Source organism: Hippoglossus stenolepis, chromosome 8, assembly GCF_022539355.2.
Source record: "Hippoglossus stenolepis isolate QCI-W04-F060 chromosome 8, HSTE1.2, whole genome shotgun sequence".
NCBI lineage: Eukaryota > Metazoa > Chordata > Actinopteri > Pleuronectiformes > Pleuronectidae > Hippoglossus > Hippoglossus stenolepis.
In genome coordinates, this window is record NC_061490.1 from 4,820,177 (window position 1) to 4,845,953 (window position 25,777).

General features: G+C 41.9%; 1 protein-coding gene across 1 annotated transcript in view; it reads right to left on the reverse strand.

Annotated features, from left to right (window-relative positions):
• Positions 1-25,777, reverse strand: part of znf407 (zinc finger protein 407) — a 149,351-nt gene that overhangs the window by 22,410 nt on the left and 101,164 nt on the right. Inside the window, exon 9 of the mRNA XM_035163596.1 lies at positions 21,413-21,591. Coding sequence (XP_035019487.1) covers positions 21,413-21,591 — 179 coding nt within the window. The remainder of the gene's footprint in view (positions 1-21,412; positions 21,592-25,777) is intronic.

The window sequence follows — 25,777 nt, forward strand, 5'->3', positions numbered from 1 at the left end:
AAGTTTTAAAACAATACATGATGATGAACGACAATGTTATTTACCGATAACAATCAAACAATCCATAGAAATGGAATTAGTTAAAACTACTACCTACTGATCACATTTCCTACTGTGTAACATTTCTTTTTAAGGCCTGGGGAGCTGACAGAGTAACAAGGGTTTCAGAAAGAAGATATCTCAGTGACAAAGAATGAAGACAGTTTTCTCAGAGGGAAGAGTAATTTAATATGAGAGGAAAACTTGAGGCCATCAAGACAGTAAGAACCTGGGTCAGATGGCTGCATGATACAAAATCATTTATTTTAATGTACTTTAGTAAAAAAGGAGAGGGGCTTTGATTGAAAACACAATGAATCTGTTAGATGTTAGATTTGAAATAAAGTTTAGTGTACTTCCCAGTGACTGACACCTAACTAAATAGTACAACCAGCTGAAATAAAAGCTATTTGACTCAAGTCTATTATCGCTACCATTTATTCCACTTTTCTTTAATACAAGAAGCAGGGCTTTAATTCCACTCATGATACAATTAAATGCCTTTGAAAAACAACTGAGGAACATTGAAATGTGGACATGAATATCAGAATACGAAATATCAGTTTGTAGGTTGGCTGTGATTTTGAAATTGAGAAAATGACTTTCAGGCTCCCGGTTGTCAAGTATTTGTTTTGGTCTTCTCTTGGCTTCAAACAAAATATTTATCTGCAAGATACTGCTTTAATTTATCATGTTAGGAAATAAGAGGCACTTGACTTCAAGTTGCAGTCAACAAGTTGCACAGTACAGTGGGAGCATGGTGCACTAAGGGTGCACATAGAAACAGAGTAAATCATAACCTAATGAGTGGGTGTGTTAGGGACTGGTAATAACCTAGGCCAATCACTTCGGTTCCTCTGATTCCCCTTAAAAATAGAGCTCACTCACTGTTAGTTGCTCACAGTTTGGTAATGGAGAGGACGGTTAATAAGACACTTGTCTGGGAGATGCAGAGCTGAAAGTCAGAGATGAGTTCTCAAATGCCCAAACATCCTGCCAAGGGCGAATAGTATTGCTTTTCATTCTTTTCTGTAAATAAGGACATTTATGTTTATTTGGAATCCCACTGATCCAGGAACACATTTGCAGATAGGAAACTTTCCAGGATATGCTTGAATAGAATTAAAAGTCCTGTAAAGTTGTGAACTTCTGAAGGTCTGAAGTGTCGGTTGCTTAACAAGCCTCTATAATAACCGATAAACAATATGTGAAAAAAATGACATCACTAAAGAAAATCATTCAAAAACAGCAGAAAAGTAAACTTTTTAATGAAACTAAGTGAACTGTGTCCATTTGGAGGATGATACATTTCATTACAAATACTCTGCTATACTGTGTAATAATATATATAAACCAGGAGATACGTGGAATGCTAAATACAGGTTTGTGGCAAAACTTTAGAAATTCATTTATTCTGTTTTCTTGGCATAATGACGGCAACATTTAATTTTTTTGTTAATTTAGACGTAAAAGTATAAGTGAGAAATACAAATATTTGTATAAAAAATCATACCCACGGTTGGTTTAAGACCACGTTTGCCGGCCATTGCCTCAGACCAAGTCAGCAGCATAGAAATGCAGTTGTGATACCGAAATCAAACTTCTCCTCCAAAAGCTGTGCATGACAAAATGGCAAAATGCCATAATATAACAGAAGACCACTGCACCTCCGCATCCGCACAAAACCAGAGCCTATATTATCCGAGGAGATGTATACTACAACTGCCAACCCGCTAGTAACAAGGGAGGGGAAAAAAACCTGAAACCCACCAATGACCGTCATGGTGTAGTTTAAGTCCATCAATGATGAGTGAGGTACAGTTGTAAATCCCACCAGTGGCAGGTGGAGTAGAGATTGAGGCCCAGGCTGGTAAATGATGAGGTGGGTTACAGTCAAATCTATCTACATCAAAGCTCCAAGCCTCGTCTCTCTCCCTCCTTGGCTCTCTAAAGAGGCTCAGGAGTCACAGCTATCACTCTCTTCCTCAACCCCCCTTTCCTTGATTCAGCCTTTTATTATCTACACAGCAAGAAGGGAGAGAAATGGGTGGTGGGGGGGGGAGAAAGAAAACAGAGGACGAGGAGAGTGGAGAGGTCTGAAGAGGTTTTCAAATCCAGTGAAGCCTGTCACATTACAAAAACATGTCGCTTTAAACTAAATGTGAAATATCAGTAATTGAAGCCATAAATCCACTGTTGTGTTTCCCCTCTCCTCCTCCTCCTCCCTTCTTTCCTCCCTCAGTCTCCAGCCATCCCTTCCTTGCTCTCGTTTTTTTTTTGTGTGTGTGTGAGGGTGCTTTTGATGAGCGGTAAATTGGAAATTATTTTGTGTTGTAATGCCGCTCTGAAACGTCTTCCCATTACCATGCGTCAGTCAGCACTGACAGTGAAATTACTCAACTGTCAATCCGGCTATCAAAAGAGGTGGGCGGGGGGTTGTTCGTGGAGGTGGGTGGTGGTGGTGGTGGAGGAGGAGGAGGAGGAGGAGAAGGAGGGGGAGGGGGTTATACGAGGAGTGGGAGATTGATCAATACAGAGGATGATAGAAAGGGAGGGGGGGCAGGAAGAAGAAGAAGCTGGGGATTGAGGGGAGTGTTTGGTCTGTCATAATACTTTTGTTGTGATTGAATAAATCAAAACTATTGTGGAATTTAGCGGTCACTGTTACCCTCCTCCTCCTGAGCCTTCTCTCTTATGTGTGTGTGTGTGTGCGCATGTCTATCTATAGTTATGAGGGCCAATTTTGGTTCAATACCATGACTGTGAGGACATTTTGAAGTTGTGAGGACATTTTGACTGGTCCTCACAAATTCAATGGGCTGTTTGAGGGTTAAGACTTGGTTTTAGGGTTAGAGTTAGAGTTAGAATTAGGTTAGGGTTAGGCCCTTAATTTGGAAGGTTAAGGTTAGGGTAAGGGGCTAGGGAATGCATTATGTCAATGAGTGCCCTCACAACCATAGAGAGAAGTACATGTGTGTGTGTGTGTGCGAGCTTGCAGTGGTTGCCATTACTGGTACAGGCACCATCTTGCGACAGCAGCAGCAAATTAAACATAATTGCAGATAAGGGACAATAAGATGGAGAGATGTATAGAATCAAGTAAATAGAATAATTCCTTTGTGGTGCAATAATTTATGGTCTGAGCAAAGGTCCTTAAACCTAGCTTACATTCTCTCCTGCTGCGTCCCAAGAATGTGTGTGTGTGTGTGTCCCAGAGGGCACAGCTGTGTTTTTGTTAGTGTGTGTAACTACATATCCAGTGATATAGCTGGGAAATAACAAGCTAGATAGAGCATCACCTCCAGCTGGTGATCATTACAAATGAAAACGTCCACCAACATTATCAAAAAACACATAATTTTTTCACTTCTATGTCTTTTTATTCATAACAGAATATTCTCTACTCAATACAATTACCCATTAACAGGTTTCTTATAATTCTGCCAATGACTAATCCAAATAAAAAGATTTCAATTGGCAGCTCTGGCCTCACCTGCATCCCTGCTTGTTATACAACAGCTCCTGAATGTTCTGCTTAACTACTGCTGCAGTGTGTGTGTTGCTGTGATGTGTGTCTGTAATGACTGGTGTTTTCAGAGCTTCTGCAGTATATGGGGAGAAAGAGAGAGAGAGAGAAATAGAGGGAGAGAGGAGAGTGAGAACTCCTTTATTGCTCAATGCTAAATTAATTGCACCAATTATTCACGGAGAGAGTTGTCTAGTGGCGGCCTTCGGGGGGCGAGACCCTGACCGCTCTCCCTCATTTTTAATTGGCTGTCCTGTTGAATAATTGATTGGAGCAAATGTGAAATGGATGGGAAGGTCCAAGTGTCTTTCATCACAACGGGCCGGACGCTGTGACAGCCGGCCACAAACAAACTCTGCTGCTGTACGCAATAAACAAACCGCATGCAGCTGAATTCATGCTGGCTACTGCATCAGGGTAGAATAACAGATATGACTCCTGTACAGGACACTGCCCTCTGAAACCCTGACAAGATGCACGGCACCAGTAAAACTGATACTGGCAGGACTGAAGTCAGGGAGGGAGGGTTAGCGAGTGAGCAGAGAAACTATTTGTATCATAGTTTACATGGTGAGCCAAGGTAAACAGTGCTGAAATAATACGAAGTGGTAACTCAATAGTGAACTATATTTAATGTGAGTGACTCAGACACATGCTTGGAAAGGGGATTTCAGAGAAAGTACTGATGCCTCAGAGTCATCATAGACACAATATGTGACACTTCAACATGCCCATATATAGGTTCATATCTTTAATTGTAAATTTGATTTGGTTGTCTGCTAAAATAAGTTTCAAAATATGCCTTATTCGTCTCCTGTCATGAATTACAGCAGTGCCTCTTTTCATTTCTATATCAAAACACTGTTTTAGTTCTTGGCCCGCCTCCGAAAAAGGCCAGGCGGCTCTGATTGGTGAGCTGGCCCACTCTGGTCAACTGCTTAGAGTGTGTGTTGGAAATGTCACAACCCTTATTCAGAGGTTTCCTGATCAGCTGTAAACACTGCTGTAGCTATGGTAACAATGGCTTTAGTTCTGCCATACCCATTAAAGCCTGTCGTATTATGGAAGTCAGGATGAACCAATATTCAAATATATATTTTTGTATAGTGTATTTCATTGGCAGCATTAAAATTGTTGGTGTAGGTGTGGATGTTAAATGTTACTTGGTGTTGACGCTTTACAGAAAAATAGCCAGGAATTCATCCAAAGATGTTTCAGGCTTTTCAGGAGCAGGGATCTCTGTGGGAGTGAAGGACTTAAATGTTTGCTAAGTTACAAAGTCCACAGCAAAGGTGCCGTGGACTTAGTAAGCAAGCAAACATTTTACATGCACAAAACCCCCGAAGCTATGAGACAAGAAAGGACATGGAAAAACCAGAAGAATGGAATATGGGCTTTTGAAAATCTATAGTACCACTTTCACATTGACACAGAGAAGTGATTGATGGAAACAAACAGAACCATAAGGGGAATTTTACAGTCTTTAGTCTCTATGCTGCTCTTGGGTTTCATCGTGATGTCTGGCTATATTTCTTTATGGCACAGGAAAGCAAGATGATGCAATTGCTCCAGCTTAACTTACATGTTTAACTTATTCCAAGAAATACAGAAAACAGAAGGGTTTATGTGAAATGCAGTCCTGACACACCAGCAACTAATAAAATCCAATAACACCAATATATAAGCCTTATTTTCTTTTTCTAATGGCATAACAATGAATTTATGATTCCTCCAATGCAACTATAGTGAAAACAGTGAAAAGAGCATTTAACAAAATTCTCCATTAAAAAGTGATTCTGTAGCAGAACTCCCACATGCAGGAATGTTTAACTTACAAATTCACGCCTCTCCCACTACCACACACACACACACAGACACACACACACACACAAACCCCTAAGTAATCAAAGGCTATTAACTCCTGGTGCTTTCGCAACAAAACAGATGTAAGATTCATGAGTCCCAGCCCATGACTGTTGTCTTTGCCACAGGCTAGTAAAGAAACAATTAGTGCAGAGCTGGCCTCACTGTCCACCACAATCAATAGTCCCTGATGGTCCTCTAAGCCTATTGACCGAGGCCCGCTCCTCTCCCTGACCCCCTATCTGTAGCGGCCGACAGCAGTTGCGATCCACCTATGTGGACCTTGGGAGAGGGTTACCAGGTTAAACAAGGCCCGAGCCATGCAAACAAGCTGCTTTTAATACTGTCTGCCTCTGTGCATTTGTATGCAGTAGGCGTAGTGGAGGGGTTAACCCTATGTAACAGGTAATCAACCATGTAGCTTCACATAAAACTGTACAAATCATACAAAAAGAACCAGTATATTGGTAATCTTTTGAAAAAATTGCTATTTCCCAAGAACATTTTAACTAATTTGTGTTCATTAAAATTATTATCAAATTGGTGAATACGATTGTTTGCTCTTGTTAAAGGTTGCACTAGCCTGAAGTTCGAAAAAGTGTGTAAAAACAAATGCCACCTGGTGGCTGGCTGCAGTAAAGGCCATAAACTCTGCCTGCTCCATGTCAGTGGATGGTACATCAACCAAACTAAAACCATGTCAAATATATTTGTCTTAAAGATGGTTTGTGTCATTTTAGGTATTTCTTATCACTCTAATATTTGTTCAATGCTAATTTTTTCCACTAAGTTTGGTTTTATTATTTATTAAAAAGGGGTGAAATGTAATGATTGACAGCTGAGACTGACTCGTGATTGGTTTAAGGCAAGTATCAGCAGGACCTTACTTGTGCGGCTCCACCTCCCAATCGCTATTGTGCTGGCTCTTAAATGTGCAAGATGGCAGCGTTCATCGCTATCCAGGATATTTCACCTTCATTTCTGGATAGCAGGAGGAAGTGGAGACATGTCATCCATCTTCATATACAGTCTATGTTATGAATCTTAATGCAGTTGTTGTGGTTTGGGACACTGACAAAATTGTCACAATCAGCTCATATAAAATGGAAACTTTGTGTTGAACTTAAGAAAAACAAAACAACTAAGTTTTTCTGTTTCTGAACCAGACACGTGTACTCAAAAATATTGTCTCTGTCCACCTGTATTTTTGAAGACGGTGTGTGAGTGTGGCTTATGCCAGTCGACCTACACACACCATCTTGTCCCAATCATCTCACGTAACAGCACCCTCAGTGGCACTGAAGCAATCTGCTGATGTTACAGTAATTGTCTGAGTTTGTGTCCTGACAAAACCCTCCTCCTTCCTCACATGTTAACAACATCTGGACCGGTCCTCCTCACTGCTCCCGGCCTGCTGTGACAAGCCTCTCCTCCAATGACACCTGGTAGGGATGAGTTGGAACAGGAAGGCAATGGAGACTGAATGGAGGGAGAGGTTGAGGCAGAGGAAGCGGAGCAGCTGTAAGGATGAAGGGTTGGGCAGTGGCAAACAGGTGTCACTCCCACTGACGGGCTGCCTCTGTGCCCCCCACCCTGACCATCCCGCCCCACCTGCACGCCTACGCAGGGTAGTGGGGGGTAGTGGCGGTTAGGAGAGCATCCATCTCTCACCTGTTCCTCACCCAACGCCCACCTACCTCCTCCTCCTCAGATGGCACCCAAGCCTGAGCTCAATCTGCTGGGCTCACAGATTGACATTCAAACATGCACACGTTCGCTCATTAACACACACAAACAGCTGTCCATATTCAAAAGTGTGTGAACATGAGAATACATGGTCATAGGCTTGTGCACGTATGCAAACTAACACACACATACAGACACCTATGCTCTGCTAAAGCACTCATTTTCTTATACTGTGCTCCTTTTGGATCAAACTGTACAAACTTTACCTGGAGCTCTAAGAAAATAAGTTGAAGGACTTGAATATCAGTCTATAATGAGTGCTGTATTTTTATATTGTGAAAAAACAGCTCAGATTCAGAGAACAAATATATTTTTACTTTATAGCACAAATATTCTTTTACATATTTATATATATATATTATAATTATTTGGTCTTTCGATTAACCATTTTCATCCAAATTCAGTCTCAGTGACTTTATAATTACTGTTCACGTTATGTTGATATTGTATTTAGTCCTATAAATTGTGTTTGCTTTGATTTTAATAGAGAAGATTCACATAATGTTTAGTTTTTTCTGTTTTCTTTAAGGTTAAGTACTTGTCCTATATTCAGTTCCTGTATTTCCTTTGTCTTCTTTTCCCAGCGTGGGATCAATAAAGTTTATCTTATAAAAACTGTTGTCAACTTATGGTTAAATTAACTGATAATTTCAGCTCTAAGAAAGAAAACAAACATTTGCTCAATGTTCTTCTTGAGAAATGTTGTGGGTTTTCTACCGTGAAACACTAATACTGCCTTGGTTACAGTAAGCAAAAATATCATCAGAAAGATTGAAAGAGGCTCTCCTGCAGGTTAATCAATCAATCAATCAATTTTCAAATATATTTATCTATTTACAATATCTGTCCATCCATTCATCCATCCGTCCATCCATGCATGTCCAATCATCACAGCCCTTACAGCCTTCATGACCCTCATCACTCGGCGTTACAGGAAAGTGTGGTGCAAGGGTTGGAGGGAGGTGCAGGTGTGTGTATCAAGCATCCCCCTCCCCCCGCCCCTCTGCCCTCATCCCTCCTCCACTTCCCTCCCTCCGTTGCCGTGGTGAGGAGGGCAGTAATTACTCTGGTGTCAGCGTTGCTGGGTGCGACTCCTCCCCCGGCAAGGGGCGGCGGGCATCCATAACCCATCGTCCTGCCACGGGGTAAACGCCGGGCCATCCATCACGCACCCACTTGACAAATACCTTCCATAATAGAAGTTTATTTTTATGGGAGGCTGAATCAAGGACTTTCCCATGCATACAAAAACGTGTCAGAATTATTTATGGCTTGTGCTGAGACGCACAATATGTCATATCAAAGTCCCATCCCGCTTGCCGGCGCTGCTGGAAGCTGCCGGCGCTTGGCCTGTCGATATCTCTGCTCGCTATCAATAATGTGGAACACCGCCACGATAAGCCTCTAGATTCGGAGGTCATACTCGACACACACAAACGCACAGGCACGGGGGCTGACACGCACGCATACTCAGGCATCACATGCATACATAGACAGGGACACACAAAAAACTCACACATGATGACATACATAGATGTGTTTTCAAATGCATTTCAAACACACACACACACACGCGGGAGGAGAAAAAACACGAACAGTTCAGATGAGAACATCAATTCATACATGTGCCTGTAATCCCACATTAAAGGTTCCTTGCAATGAAAACAAACATGTTGTTCCACTCACACATAAAAACATAAAACAAGAGAAATACAGACCCCTGCATGAATCAAATGAGTTTTTCCTTTACCAGTTTATTTTCTTTACCCTCAGTTTCCTCCCCCAAGAATAGAACAACTACCCAAACAAAGACGTTCACAGGGCTGAACTCGACCCGCTGTGTGGAGAGCAGGACCGTGGATTACTGTCCGTCAGTCAAAATCACTGCCAAGGTCAGACCAAAGCAAAGCGGTTCGGAGACGAAGGAACGCAGCTGCCGCTTCCTCTTTGTATATGTGTGTAAAGTGTGTACATCTACATACGCCCATCTGCGGTAGACTGATCTCCAATAGTATTCAAAAAAGCATAACAACTTAAGGAAATCCCTTCACTGCAGCCTGCAAATCTGAGAGCTGTCAGTCAGAATGAGTGGCAACCCCCTTTCGCCTAGAGAAGCGGCAATAAATTGGGTTTCCTGATAAGGCCCCAGCATCACCAGCACAACATCTGACCAAAAAGAGAGAGAGAAAAAGAAAAAAAAATGAGCTGCTTTTCCGTAAGCCACTTGAGTGCTGTCAATCAACATGACTGGCAGTCGAACATGTCGCCAGTGGAGAGAGAAATGGAGGGAAAAAATAAATTAATGTACAGAAGAAGGAGCAGAGAGAGAGGGGGAGATAGAGATAGAGAGAGAGAGAGAGAGAGAGAGAGAGAGAGAGAGAGAGAGAGAGAGAGAGCATTAAGCCTGGTAGAGAAAAAATATGATAAATATGATAATTGAAATGATGAGATTTTGGTACTTGCTAGTGGATTCGGCTGTGCCCAAAGGGATTAGTCCTTCATTCACTGTCACTTTCAGCCTTTCTCTCCCCTTACACACACAAACACTTAGCGCCCCCACACACACAGCAAATACAAAATACATACATTTATAACAAAAAGATCTAATTCTACCAGGTAGGTTGTTTTTGTGTGTGTAAAACTCGGAGGCAGCAGGAGGCGATAAACCTAAAAGTAGCCGTCTGCAAACCAACCGGCAAAGTAAAAAAAAAAGAAGAAAAAAACAGCATCGGAAGCAGTGGGAGAACTTTGTCCTGTGAAGACAGAAGATGTATGGCTCAGGGGAGATAGTAGCAACAGTAAATGATTACCTTTTTACAAACTGGGCCTTTGTAATAAAATGCGTAGGGGGGAGTATTATCAATTCCGCCGCCCAGTGAAGATAGCATTTCTGAAGCCACGGCGAGGCTGATCACTATCTAGAGAGGAGCCTGAATCTGTATTCCTCACCGCGAGTCCAGGAGGGAGAGGGGTCTGAGACCTGTTCGCTTGTATGAGTGTGTGTATGTGTGTGTGTTTCACTGTTTCACTGAGAGAGACATCCGTTAAGGCCTTTTGTGCCTGCAGGCCCAGCCGTGACACGACCAAGATCTATTTTCTCACATCCACAAACTGAAAGACATGCAAGAGTGTGTGTTCATGCACAAAAACACATAGACATGAAATCTCTTATATGTGCAAACAAACATACTTTGTCCTTGGGGCAAAGAACTATAAGATTGGAGATGAAGTTCTGTGTGAAACTGTGTGTGTGTGTGTGTGGGTGTGTGTGTGTGAATGTTTGTGTCAATGCATCTTTCTACACTACGTCTGTGTGCCAGCCTGAGATTCTCTGTTAGATGTCTGATTCTGGAGAAAGACACTGACAGATGACATGTACACACACACACACACACACACACACACACACACACACACACACACACACACACACACACACACACACACACACACACACACACACACACACACACACACACACACACACACACTCTCACACACATCCACACACACACACACACACACTTGTCTGATAGCAGTCAAACAGAGGAGCAGAGACACCACAGCAGAGACAACAGTCAGACCGGCAAACAGATAGAGAGACATACAGCATGGCAGTGCTGGCCCAGAGTCACATCACTCACTCTTGACAGACACACACAAACACTTCACCAGAACAGTGAGAGATCATAACACACGTAGATACACATGGCACCACAAGAAAGAGAGTGATGCAGTGCGGGAGAAGTAAGGGGGTTAAAAAATAGGCAGAGAGCGATATCGCTGCAGCCCCGGGCGTTAATGCACACTCTTGGAACTGTGGGATATTTGTATGAAACGAGATGAGCGATGATGTGACACTCATCTGTTCCCCACATGCAAGCCTGCCTCACAACACAACACGCACACAGCGCTCCTTCAAACCTCATCCTTTTACCAACACATATCAAAGGTCACAGAATTAAAACCAGTCATCTCCGGCTCTGAGTGAATGAAGGCAAACTATCTCCACAGCTGTTTCTCATAGAGAACAATTCTCAATGCTAAATAATGTCGAGAGTGATAAAGTGGATCTTAACTTTACGATTAAACCTAATGTTTCTTTATATATCTTATGGGGACTTTGCCTCAATTTACAAATAATTCCTTTGATTCATCATGAGAACTATATATTTAATACATGTCTTCTGTGACTGTGGAGGGAGACTCAAATGACCCTGATGATGTCATCTCAGCTTGGGTCTAGAAACCACAAATTTATAACAAGAAACCAGGTTTATGAAGAGGGGGCAAGGATGTTTTAAAAAGATTTAACAGTGAAGGAAAGGTTTTGATATCATGGCTCCTCAACTTTGGAAATTTCTTCCTCCAAACTTTGGATCTATAGACACTGTGACATAAACTGTAGAAATCAGCTGAGGAATGGGTTGTTTAGACCGGCCTTTGTTTTATTTTCTATACTTCTATTTGCCTTTGTGTCATTTTAGATTTAAGTGTGTTGATAAGTCTGCAGACTTAGGGAGATTATGAATATATATTTATATAAATACGGATGCATATGTCCGCTTTTTTATTTATTGTATACTATATTTCTTTTTGTCAAGAACTTTGGGATATTCTGCTCTTTATATAATACTTTCTTATTTTCAAGGTTGAAGAATGTAGTAAGTTGCATTATGGGAAATGTAGGATGCAGTGTTTTTGAAAGAAAAAATCAACTGCTGACACTTGGATTTGAAACATTCTCTTCAATGTGTTTCAGTAGTCCCCAAGTGAAAACACAGTGGTACGGTAGAAGACATCGACACCTTTAAATACCCCTAAAAAGGAAGAGTAAGTTGACATGTTAAATGTAATGTTTTATAAATAAGGTCAGTCATAATTAAATATAGAAAATAAAATATATAATATATTTTTTATCATGAACCTCAATTAAACTTTAGGCCTTCACTTCAATTAGACAGAATCTAAATATTTTTGTTTGACATTTAATATCAAATTAAGTTTTAGATTTAGATAATCATATTCGTTATTATATGTAAAGACAAATTTGGTCATGAAATGATTATGACTTCCAGGTATGATAATTATTAAAGTAAAATAAACAGGCCCTCTAGCTGACCTGCTCACACTGAGGGGCCAGTCCGTACTCAAACAAATACATAGCACAGAGCTCGAGCTATAGAAACACAAAAGTTTGTTCTCCTCTTTCTATCCTCCTTATTCTCTTTTTCTTTTTCTTTTTCACAGGTGTCAGAGGAGATTTCATGGACTGTGCGTATGTGTGAATTTGCCACACCCCTTTTGAGTGCTAATTTACCCTTTTAGGTTTAATCTCCCCATGAGTGGCTTTCCTCGCCCTTTAATTAGGCTATGGGGAGTCGACACTAACACTTAAAATGCACACATGGACTCCGACACATGCACACAGCCTTTTTCTTGGTACCACACACACACAAATATACACTGTATGGTATATGTACACACATCCACTGAGATGCTGAAGAAACACAGTCCCAGACTTGAGACACGCTCTGCAAAGACAGTCCTCATCAGCCCTCTGTGGGCCTCTTTCACACTCTGGCTCCCCTCAACTGCACCAGTCACCGAGACAGGACAGAGGGAGGGAGAACAAGAAAAGAACAAAAAAAAAAGAGGAAGATATTCTGTACTTAAGCGAACACATAAAGAAGTGTGAGGGCATTTGTCTCTGAGATTTTTCCATTTCAAATCTATTTGTTATAGTTGCATTAAGCCCCATCAGATTTTGGCAGACCCAAGTGGCAGCAGGAGATAGATGTTTGAAAAATGTCTTTGTTTTTTAAACTTCACTGCCCATAAAATGTCCAACATTTTCTTTTGGGTAACATGTGAACTCATTAAACCCAAATAATGTGATGAAAGAAAAAAAAATCTTTGCAACACATTAGGGCTTGACTTTCACTCATCGGTTTAATCACCAAGTTTGTGATTTTGGCGTAAGGCAGGAGTGTTTTTACATAAAACTCCTGCCATGCTGCCTCAAAGTGGTCAATAATATCATTTTTTTAAATGTGCAAATTGCGAGAACTGCTGTAGCATGCCAGAAGAGTTTTCACAATAAAACACTGTTAGGTGATTTGGACAGAAACATTGTAAACACTACAATTTATCAATCAGACAGTAGGAAGATCTTTGCTCTCTTGATTTTCACACTATTTAGTGTCCTGCTTCTCCAACTACAAGACTTAAAACACCACCTGCACCAGTGAAAATTAAACTCCTTCATTCCACTTTTTTTCTTCCGCTTCTACAAACAAACCACACATTTACCAAAAAGGGCACTAAAGAGGGAAATACAATAACAGCACTTGATAGTGGCTTGTTATGTTAGAAATAAGAGGGCACTTAATTGGGGTCTGATAGTCTAATAGGCAGCCCCTCTGATTACCAACTCTGCACATTGGCTTAAATTAGCCCACTGATGAGCAGCCAGGGGATTCAATTATGCTAGGGGAGAAATAAGGGGCCCTAATAGGCCACTGTATCAGGAAACATGGGACTGGGCTGGGCTAAAGCGCTGGTAATTGGTTGTTTAGTTGGAAAGTTGAGCCTGTTGGTAATTAGAGATGCCGAGACGTTTGGAGAGCCACCAAACAGACGACACAGGGAGGCTAAGGAGGAAGACAAGGGTCCTTGGTACAGGAAAAGGGGCAAAGGTCGCGGGCGGAGATTTCATAAGTGCTCTTCAGCCAATGAGGGTGTAGATCAGGGAAAACATCTTGGTACCCGGAGTGGTGTTGACTTAGTAAAGGTCAAGATGGAGCAAACTTGGCTACAAGCGAAAATCATTGCTCTGGACTTGTCTCACTTGCTGCTCTCCTTACAATTACTTTCTTATCTTTTCACTGCTCTTTTGTCTCTCAGCTTTCTCATTGACGTCTTTCTTTCTGTCTTGTCTCAGGCAGGTTAGCAGTTAGCTGTAGATGGATGTGTACAGCGTGTCTGAATTGAAGGAAGAGGAGGACGATTGAATTATGGATGAGGCTTTATAGGAGCCGGCGGCCTGTCTGGTCCCATATCCACTGTCCCATACAGGAGGAGCAGCCCTGCCCGCGAGCATCCCCACCACGCGTCACTCACAGGGGGTGTCTCTGTGTGTGTATATCTAATGTGTCTTTCTACCAATGCTCTAAATGTTCTTATGAGAGCCTCTGTGTCCTGTTTTCTTGCAAACATATAGTACATCATTTTGCTTTTATCTTTTGATTAACAGGAGAGAAGTTAAGCATGTGATGTAAACTGACATGATATAAACAAATCCATTGGGGATGTATGAAAAGTGGTTTAAATTAATGATGATCTGATTCATACCAGGGAAGTGCATGCAAATAAGTGTACTGTAATGTAGCTTTCCAGCAAAAGATGTTTCAGTCTGAAAGAAGACATTTGCTCATTAACTGCTTAACCCATTAAGACAGGACGTAATTTATGCGTGTATATACCTTTAAGACTGAGTGCCTCTCCCTTAGAGCCGGATGAGACATGTGCGTCTCATCCACGATGTCATGCTTTTCAAGACATGTGGCTGATTAAATGCATTGTGATTTGCTGAAAATGCAACATGCAAAATCTGCCCGATTTTCAGAAAACCCTCAGGTTTTGGGGGGTCACTTTCTAACAAGGCCTTGGTTTAAGGGGAGGTTAATATTCAGCGCCTTAGGTCTTAATGGGTTAAAGCTGCTCAGGAAACATAATTTATGTTGCTAAATTTCCTACGAAGGTGTTCTTACTGTTATCTTTCTTGTGCCATTGAATGTCCAACTTTCTATTCTCCAAATGTCATCATCAGAACACAGCATTAGTCTAAAAACCTGTGCAGACAACACAATTTCATCCTTTTGTCCTGCTACCTCACTGTGCAACTGTGTCCTACATAAGCCATCTGCAACTTTTTTAATAGTGCAACATAAGCACACATCTAACATAACTGTGCCATTGCAACACCAGAGAGCTTATATCAAGTGTCATCAATCTGCCTCAAATTTCCTGATAGTGACAGAACTTGTCCAGAGGCGCTGACCCAGCCTGACGATGACAACACACGTACAGTCATCATTCACCGTGTGAAAAAAAATAAAATCTGTCTGCCATGGCCTAAAGGTGGCAAAAACACACTGAAGACATTGCTTCACATTCGGTGCAGCCAGAAACCAATTGTTTCTCTGTGTCCATACTGATTGGATGGGACTTGTCAGTTAAGGCTCTGAATGGCCACTTAACGGCTGAAGGGAAGCTCTCAGATTGGTGCTGAGAGGAAGGGAAGAGAATAGAAGAAGAGGATGAAACAAAAGCCCGTTTGTTGTGGATGATGTGTGATAAATGCAGCCAGTTGGGGGAGTTTTCACGCTCATTGGAGCAGGTTATTATGCAGGAATTGCTGCTTGCTCTGCCCAGACCGACCCTGTACTGGTTTACTGAGACGCATGCAACTGACGCTGTGCGTTTTCCCCTAAACCGCTTCGCTAACCCTCCAAACAGACTCTCTCTCACGCTCACGCACACGCACACACACACACACACACACACACACACACACACACACACACACACACACACACACACACACGCACACCCCTTGTTGCATGTCTCATGGGGCACACTGGCATTGAGCAGCTGCTTCTCAATTGTAATATCTCAAGCAAGACTGCATGTGTAGTTTGTGGAAGTAAAGGAGAAGGTAATAAATATAGAGCAACAGTCCAAAAGATGGACAAAACGCATGAAGAAGAAAACAAGTTGTGAGTTTAAAGCCACTCACTTCACTTGATCCATACAGGGCCAGATGAAGCTGAAAGGTGTTCCTCCTCAAGGGAATTCACCAATTAACACCCAGACAGTGACTTGAGATAAGCTTCAAGTTTCTGCATGCAGGCTTACTAAGGATGTTTTGTGCGACTCAGAAAATTAGATGAACTTAAGGGACACAACAACAACACCAGGCAAAAAATGGACGGTGTTAGAAACATCCATCTTACATTACAATGTTTTCATTTTCACCAGATCATAAACAAAGGAAACCAGTGTAACCAGTGGTTGCATTAATGTAATATTTTCTATCAATGACTGATTCTTTTTAAAGGGTGATCCATCATTTTGACAGATTAGAACACTGAGGGTGATCCACTGTAACGTTAAGAAAATCACATGCAACGCTGTCAATAACCACAAATAGACCAGACAGCGATACGGGTCACTGGAACTGTGCCCTTGGTGCATAGAAAGCAGATGATGGAGGATTTCCTCTTGGCTACACAAGAGCGTGTAGGTTCAGGAAATCCCCCATCCAGAGAGCGTTGCCTTGAAGAGATTTTCCTCAACTTGAAAACTCCAGTGTGGCAGAAGAGTGTCCAGTAAAATTGAAATTACCGTGAGGAGTCTTCTCTCTGAGCTAAAGACACAAAAGCCTAATGACAACAGCCTCTGCAGCAAACTCCTTTCATCCATTTGATTATACTCAATTCTGTTAAATTGCATCGTGCATATTTGCCTGTTCAGATGTAATGGCGGTTTTTCTGCCCTTTACTGTCACTGAAAAAGAAAACTGCTTTGTGTGATAATGTTGTCATGAAGAGTGACCATATAAAGGCCCGTAAAACTACACAATCTCTATGTTTATTGTGTATATTAAAAGTTATTGATGAAGCTGTAGAAAAATAAATGTCTCATTATCATTAAAAATTTAAAAGAATGGTAGAAATAAATTGTGGAGGAACTTTTATGAGTGCAACATCTGATTGTATCTTTCCATCATATTTTTTTCTTTTCCGTGGCGTTAAAGGTATTTTACACTTTTTGGGCTCAATCCCCTCCCTGTTGACTTTGTAAGATCCAACTCAAGAACAACATTTACACTGCGACGGCATCAGCACAATGAACCAACCTGTTCACCTGATTTTACATCGTACTGAACAGAATGACTTTTTTCATTAATGCCGATCATATGAATGCAACATAAGGAAGGTGACACAAAGACGCGGGTTCATCAACAACGCTGACGACTTGATGTCCTATAGGTGTTTTTTCAAAGAACAGCGATACATTGTGTGTTTTTTTTCAACACATTTACCACATAGAAACGTGTCACATATAACACATTGTTATTAGAAACAGATGTTGATTTTAACGCCGGTGTCTGTGGCTTCTTTCACAACGTCGACACAGTGTCATATGCGCTGGGATACCAGGACATATTTGCATGACATACACACCTGTCCTCCACAATCACAAACACGCTGCTGTAACACAATACGCAAGTAAAACTCAGGAGAGTAATGTTTCATTACATGATGAACAGAAGGTGAGAGTGAGGGAGGGAAGCCGGGCAGGCGCACACATGCATAACTTAAGTAAAAGCCATCGAAATCCAGATTTGTTTACAGATTTGTTTAATAAGGGGAAAAATATATGCAAACAAATGAATTTGCCTGTGGTTGTAACTGTGTATTAAGATCATCACTTACAAGGCCAGGTCTCCCCTAGCCCTCTACAGCAGAGATCCATCATGCATTATTAAGGATAATAGAATCTGCATAAAGCTGCAACAATGCCTTGAAGAAGTTTATTTATTTATTTGTTTTATCTTTTTAGGCACTAAGCAGCACATCCAAATACTCAGTCGCTGTGAGCTAATTACAAAGCATTTGATCTCTGTGCCCCGAGGATGCGCAATTATAACCTTGGTGGAAAATTAGGGAAATATTTCAAAATTAAAAATAGTGGAATGAAGAAGGTCTGAAAAAGCTAATGGCGACATATCACCTGTGTGTGTGTGTGTGTATAAACACGGCTTTTCTTACTGAACAGGACAGGAGTCTGATTTTAACAAAGCCACTGCCCTGCAACCACACTTGACCTCACTGGAGGGAGATGGCAGAGAAACAAGGAAATCTACTATTTCCCTAAGCTACACCAGTCATCACGTACTCGCAGCATTTTAATTAGCAAAGAAAGTTCTAGTTCTAGAAAGGGAAATTTGGTAAAAGTCGCCACACTGTGATGTACCTGTAGCTCTAGTCCTGATGCAGTGCTATCTATACCATGATCAAACAGATGCCGCCACTCCTCTCTGGCATATCTCGCCGCAGATCACACAGGGAAGACAATTGTCATTACCATTTTATTAAAATGTGTCCTATCAGCAACATTTCCCCCCCATACTCACATATCTAACCTCCTTTCTCTTCTCCTGCTTTTTTTCCACCTCAAATTCTAATCATCATTCCCCTCCATCACTTGCTGGATGTAATTCCCTCTCTTCCTTCGTTTGCAAAGGACCTCTCCTTTCATCCTTGAGAAGGGCTTTAATTTGAAGTGCGACGCTGAATAAAGAAGGGAAGACGAAGAGAGTGAGAGAGGGCGGGGGAAAGGGAGAGAGCGAGAAAGAGAGTGATATGGAAAGACAGAGCGGCGGAGACGTTCGGGTGTCAATCAATACAGCGCGAGGGGCTGCGAGGGCCCATGACTAGGGTGCGTTTGATCTGTGTCTTTCAAAGGGGGAACAGCGGGAAGGGCCATCACAGATGATTTGCCTCTTGCTGCTGGCCCTGGTGCCACTCTGACAGAGAGCAATCACAAGCAGGTTAATTCAACATCTACCTTCTTAATCTTTTTTCCCCCTGTCTCTTTCTTTTGGTCTCGTTCTGTCTACTTAGATGAAACACTGCTCTTTCCGCTACCACCACCATCACCTCCCTTTTCCCTCTTTTGAAAGAGGAAGAGATCACAGGTGTACTTTCAATGTCTTTTCAAACCCACCTATAGTTTGACTGCTTTGGTTTTAAACTGGTAAAGAGCTGATGAATATCTGTATTTCTGCGATGGTTTATGTACATGTTGTTGCCACAAAGCTGCGATTGGTAATTTCTCTTTGGAAACAGATGCAGTTAAATGTTTTTTCTCTCGGAAAACAAACACCATCATCCACATTTTTGCATCATTTCTTTCGCCGTCATTCTATGGGTTCATGTCTGTGTCAAGTGAGTGTCAAGATGACATTTTGAAAACACGCTGCCTCACTTGACTGAAAGAGGAGGATGTGACATGTGATCCAGACAACATCTGACCTTGGCTCACAAAACGTAAAACATTCGGTGCCTCCTACAGCTGGGCTGAATGCCACGGCACTGACCTGGAGACTTAGTAAAACTGTTGTGTTCTCTTGTAACCTAATACATCAAACTTATAAAGAAAAAGATAAAGAGATAAAGAAACAAAATGAATCTATGAGACGGTCTTCTTCACCAAAGGTCGGCCATACATGAGGACAAACAGAGGTGAGGGAAATTCTAGGGTGAAAGGGTAAGAAAAGGCATAAAGGTGTGCTTTGGCTAAAGTATAGAAAGAATGGAGAATATGAAGGAGGGGAGTGTGTTTTGTTTAGTTTAGTTGAAGGTAAAAAGGTTGTTCAGGGAGGTCAGGGGGTGAATGTCAAGAAGATCAACGATAGACTCAGTCCTTGAATTTCAAGAATACAAATTATACCAAGAATAAGCCTGTTTCAGAAATTCAAAAAAGAAACTTTTCGGAGTCAGCACAAAGACACAACTCAGATTCATTCAATTTCAATAGGAAATAAACCACTGTGCCACCAGAATCCTGCCATTTTCCAGTAATGTCCCCGGCCTGGCCTCTTCCTCGTGGTGCTTCCCTCCAACTATACTGCTTTTATGTAAGGTCAGAGGGATAACAGGATAAAGGCTGTCCTCTCTGCTCCTCTGAAGGACAAGCACTCTGCCGATTGGATTTGGTGGCCTTCAAGGACAAAAGGAAGAACACTGCGACACAAAGGAAGCAATAGAGGAGGACCAAGATTTCATCTGTCTCTGTGTCCTGAGTGATTGGCAGGGATGGCCAGACCAGCAATCTTTGAGTGCTGCCTCTTTGTGGCTGGGTGCCCTCCATCAGCATTATATAGCGAGACTCGATCCACCGACAAAAACACGCTAAGGGATTCTGGATGATCTGACCTCAGTGGAATAATAGAGCCCATGAAGGCAGCGTTTGGCTTACTTCAGTGGAATGATTTCAAATGTTGATTTGTCTGTGATTGTATTCTACAAGAGCTTGTGCACACAATAACAAGAAGATGAGGGGGGCAACTGAGAACATGTACTAAGTTCAATCCTTGAAACAGCAGAAAAACACCGGTTTGGGAGCATTATATGTTCCCAGGTACCATTAAGGTGCAAGGGACTTACAGGGGCTCTCCAATGATGTAGTGTTACACTTCCATAAAGTTGCAGGATTCAAAGCAATGGATTAAAAAAAGCATAGGGAAAACTTTAGCAGTTACAGATATCCTGACCTTTTGTTGTTAGTATGGGTAACGCTCCAGAAACACTGGATCCTACAATTCCAGCAATGCAACTAAATAGCATGAATGGTCTTTAAAACCTGTGATACAGGTTTAATGTCAATGATGAAAGTAATAATATAATTTTCCCTGACTGAAAAGTTCCCAACACAGACACAGAAGTCAAGCCAGTAGTTTGTCTCTACTAGTTCAAGTGGAACTAGTAGAGACAAATTAACTGATAATGATGAGTATAATTGTTGGAGTGGCCCTTTAACTCTCATCTGACTTGATGGAACAGATTTGTGGTGGAACTGAGCGGCTCCAGACAAGACATTGCTGGAAATAAGTATGGACCTCAACATTTACACACAGAAGTGTTCAGGATGTCTCCAAGAGACCATTGTTTCAAAATGTCAACATTCTCTATGTCTAAAGACCCTTTTCCACTGATCAAATAACCCACGAACACACACTGCAATGGAATATGATACAATTGCATCACTCCCTGGTCACATGTATCTGCAATACGCACAGTTTTTAATCAAATCAGCTCCGGCTCTGATTGGCAGTGATGGAAACATGACACCCGGGTGAACACACTAATTTGGCAAGACAGCGAGGTGAGAGAGCTTCTGATTTATAGGTTTTTGTGATGTTGAACATGACAACAAAAAAACTGAAAGGCAAACTCCTCTACTGGCAGAGGGAAAGGAGTCAATTGCCTCTTTCCAGCAGATTTACTCGTGTTTTAAAAACCTGCATGTACCTGCTAATTTTTGTCTAAAAGAGGTATAACTCTTACAAGCTCTGTATTGGACTCAAGCAACAGAATCCTGTAAAATCCAGAAATAGGGCGTAGTTGGGAAATGTTTGGTTTTCTATTTTCTTCAAGGGCACATTACCTGCATGTAAGTAGGCGAGGTCTGGATTCTCGATATCAGCGTGATTCTCCTTCAGGTGGTTTCGGAAATCAGTGGGAGAGTTGGTGGCGTAGCTGCATTTGGGACAGTTGTACATCTTCACGCCCTCGTGTTTTCCCGTATGGAGAATGTGCTTCCGAATATTCTCAGCACAGTTAGATCTGAGGGAGACAAACAAAGATAAAAGACCTCATTCCTTTTTCGGAAGAAATAAAATAATTTAAAAAAAAGTCAAAGATTAAAAGATGAGAGAAAACACAAGATAAACGCTTGGCAATATTCCCAAGAAAAGGTTTTGCTGCATTAACATTCTATTTTGTTGCAATGATGAGACACACACACACACACACACACACACACACACACACACACGCACACACACACACACACACACACACACACACACACACACACACACACACACACACACACACACGCACACGCCAGCTCAAGTTGAGCTTCGGAGCTGTGGGAGCAGACGTGTTTGGACAGACTCTCAAAGCATTCATAGCCTAAATATGCCTCTGTGAAACAGTCAGCGAATGACGAAATAAAACACTTTCACATGAACAATATTTACATCTCACAAATTCTTTGATATTCTGTTACGCTCTTTCATTTCTCTTAGACATTTTCTTTCCTCACAGTTGGTCGGTTTAGAGTGTAATGGTGCTAGAATCAGTGTTATGACTGCCGAAACAGAGGCCAACTGAAGCTACGTTCAAACTGCAAGCCTTAATGCTAAATTCAGATTTTTTTATGAAGCTGTTCACATTATCTTTTAAAATGTGGCCAGTATCAGACTCCAAAGTGAACTATCATTAAACAATCAGATCTGGGTCACAGAGGGGAGAAAAAATCAGATTGGGCCTGTGAACGTAGTGTAAATGCATTAGAGATACTATATGTTTGAGGACTTTCGTTATTCAGCATGTATCTTTAGCACGTGCATTAAAGGTGTACAAATAGTGGTGTTGTGTGTGTGTGTGTGTGTGTGTGTGTGTGTGTGTGTGTGTGTGTGTGTGTGTGTGTGTGTGTGTGTGTGAGGGTTTGTGGGGCTTTGGGCTGGTCAGATAGGGCAGGCCAGGCATTGAGCTACTGCAGGGTGTAGGATGTAATGATGTCAGCTCAGAGAGTCTCACACAACCCTCTGCTGATTAATGATGCTGCCTGACCTGCTCCCAGGCTCTATCTAAACCTGCCCACAGACACACTAGCACACATGCATGTCTTAGTGAAGCCCTGAATGGGCAGGAAACAAACAAACATGCACATACATACATACATAGGTGAACATGAACACTTCAGTTTGTGCCAAATTAAAAAAAAAGAAGAAAAAAAAGGAAATCTCTGATATGACAAGACGGGTGCAGAATATACAGACACAAATCCATAAACACCCACACCCACACATGTGTACCTAAGCACACACATAATGCATCATGCAAGCAAGCATGTGCAGTGTAGAACACAGCTCCATACACACACATAAACACACACCATCATGTGTTGATGGATGGGGCACTCGTGCTCAGTTTGGACCTGACATTCTCGGACAGTATAATACGCAATTACTCTCCCTTATCACCTTGGCCGGGACAATAAAGCCTCACAGTGCCATAGCTCACGCCAGCCAAGGAGAGAATTTGTTTTCACTTTTGCAGAGACACCTCTCTCCATCATGGGGCCACAGTCCAGCCTGGCTCCACTGGGGCCTAAACAGAGCGGGCCCTCGCTGCGTTTCTGTTCCTGCTGTATGAAATAAGCACCAGCAAGGGGTGAACAATGAGGGCTCTTCACAAAGCCGAAGACTACAGCAGGCTGGGATGCCACCATCTCAACAAAAGAATAAATAATGCTTTATATGACCAGTTCTGATACAGCATTAACAAATACAGAAATACTACAGGGCAGCTGACTGATAAAATATAATTCGACCCGATGAGTTAAGTTCTGCCCAATCTCTATACAAAGACTCCGAATGTGAATGTGGAGAATCTGCAGGAGACAGGTTGATTTTGGGGACGGAGGCCTTCTGCTGTATTTTTCTAGTTTGACCAATCACATGTGAGCAGGCTTGGGTTGTAAACAGTCCATGTGGAAAGCAAAAGAGGCGGAACACATTGACCAAAATGCCTCGGCTATCAGCTTTTTTATTTATTTGCATTCATATGCAGATAGCTTTTAACAAAGACTAACCAAAATGTTGTCTGCACCTATAAAACTGTTTGTGTGTTGTGGGGACTGTAAACAATGTACAGCCAACAGAAGACAGAGTCTTGGCCTGGCTACCTGCTGTCTACACCGGAAGCCACAAAATGTTGTCCGATGCCTCCAGCGGCTATTGTCTGACAATAGCCGCTGGACTCCGAGATTATTCTCTTTCTGACTGAATTTTGTATTTCTGGGTGTAAAAGCAGATATTTAAAAAGCACCTAAAAACCTCCAAAAAAGAGTTTTATGAGAAACCAGAGCTAACAAGCATTAAAAGCAGAAACAAAGACAATGAATCTCCACTAAGGCCTGATTTCAAAACCACAGCTTTACAGTAAGTGTATTGAGTTTGAAGAATCTGAAAAGGTTAGAGCATCTTCATGAGTCTTACTAACTGTTGATGGATAAATATGGAAATAACCATTTATATTTCCACATACTGTCAATTACTTATCCAGCAATCGCATTGTTGTAATTACGGTGCTATCGGCAGCCGCTAGCAAAACAAGAACAGGTTCACAGACACATCATGGCCACATCTGTTGACTGTTCTTTTGCATAATGAAGAAAAAAGACAGCCTTAAAATTTTTAAACTGCCACATGCTCATGAATTAACGCAAATCATGCGGCTAAAAAATGCATTTAATACTGAAAGTGAACTGATTTCTTATTCGAAAGGGGGAGCATTAAAAGATAAAAATTTTGAAGCGGAGCTAAAAGGTTGTAAAGAGAGCGCGGGTGGATTCCTAGGGGGGCCATGCTATCTCTCAGATATGGTAATGGCGTAATTGTCATATTAAAACAACACAACGTGCGTTTAGGAGTCAGCAGGTGTCACAGTTAGTGAAAGCCCACACCAGTCCTCCTACTATACACTGTATTAATTAGTCTAACACTGTTTCAACTTCCTCCCCCATCCATGCACTCACCATGGGAATCAGCCATACTGACGCTCAATGGATATATCACCCCGTCTCTCCCTCTTTCTGCTGCTCTCTCCCCTTTATTTCAACCATTTCCATATTCCTCCTCCCAACGAGTGTATGGTAATGGGAGAGGTGTAATTGAGAGGCGCTTTGTTAGAGGAGATTTAAATGTGTTTCTTTGTGTGTGTGTTGAGTTGCGAAGAGGGGGGGGGGCTGTATTTGGATCATTGGCGCTATTTGGATCTTATTCTGCCAAGGAGGCCCAGTTATCATCATTAATGCCTCCCCCTCAACTCTCCCTTCACTTTACAAGGTCGCAGGCCCTCCTGGCATTGACGGTAAAGATGTCATCCTCAAAGCCGCCGTTGCCTTGGATTGAAACGATATTTTAACAGGTAGATTGAACACATGAAGGCAGCAGCATTCAATAAACAATAATAGCCCCAGGAGGAGGGTAAGATGGCGGGAGTCGGAGGTTACATATCAATTAGACTGTTTAAGATGCCACTGCGACTTTAATGAGAAAAAAGGGGAAAAAACCTGCTCATTGTGAAAAATACAAACGTATCCTTAAACAGTGAAGCACAGAAGTTTTGCAGCATGCATAAATAGCCAAATAGATGCCATTAATTGACAGCCCAGGACTCCTTGTGCAATATCATTAGAATATTTTACCACCATTTCCAACTATAATTATCTCCCTCTATTATCTGTCTCTGAATAGGGGATGAGTGGCATTTGATGGATCTTTCAACCCCCTGCTCATTTACATGCATTTGAGGAGCGGCCTTGGTGGCGATAACGTTGTATCAAGTGGCTTCCTTCGATATCATCCATAACATTTAATAGGGAATTTTTAATACAGTATATCAGATGGATCACGTTAAAACAGTCATAAACAGTCTATAACTAAAAACTGTCAATCACTGAACCAAGTCCTTCATATTTCTTTATGGTTGCATCATTTTTATTTCATGAGCCCGGCCTACACTGAAAGGTCAAATGTGCTAACTCACCAAGTAGCTCCTCATTGTCATCCAACCACCGGAGACGTCAGAGTGTAAAAACATGGGGCCAAGGCAAGGCCCCTCACGGCTGTCTGAGGCCCCCACATTCAATTCCTCACATTAGCAAGCCAGCGGGGCATTTCCCCCCACCTCCCTCCTCATCCACACTTCTTCCCTCCCCTCTGGACCCCTCTGAACC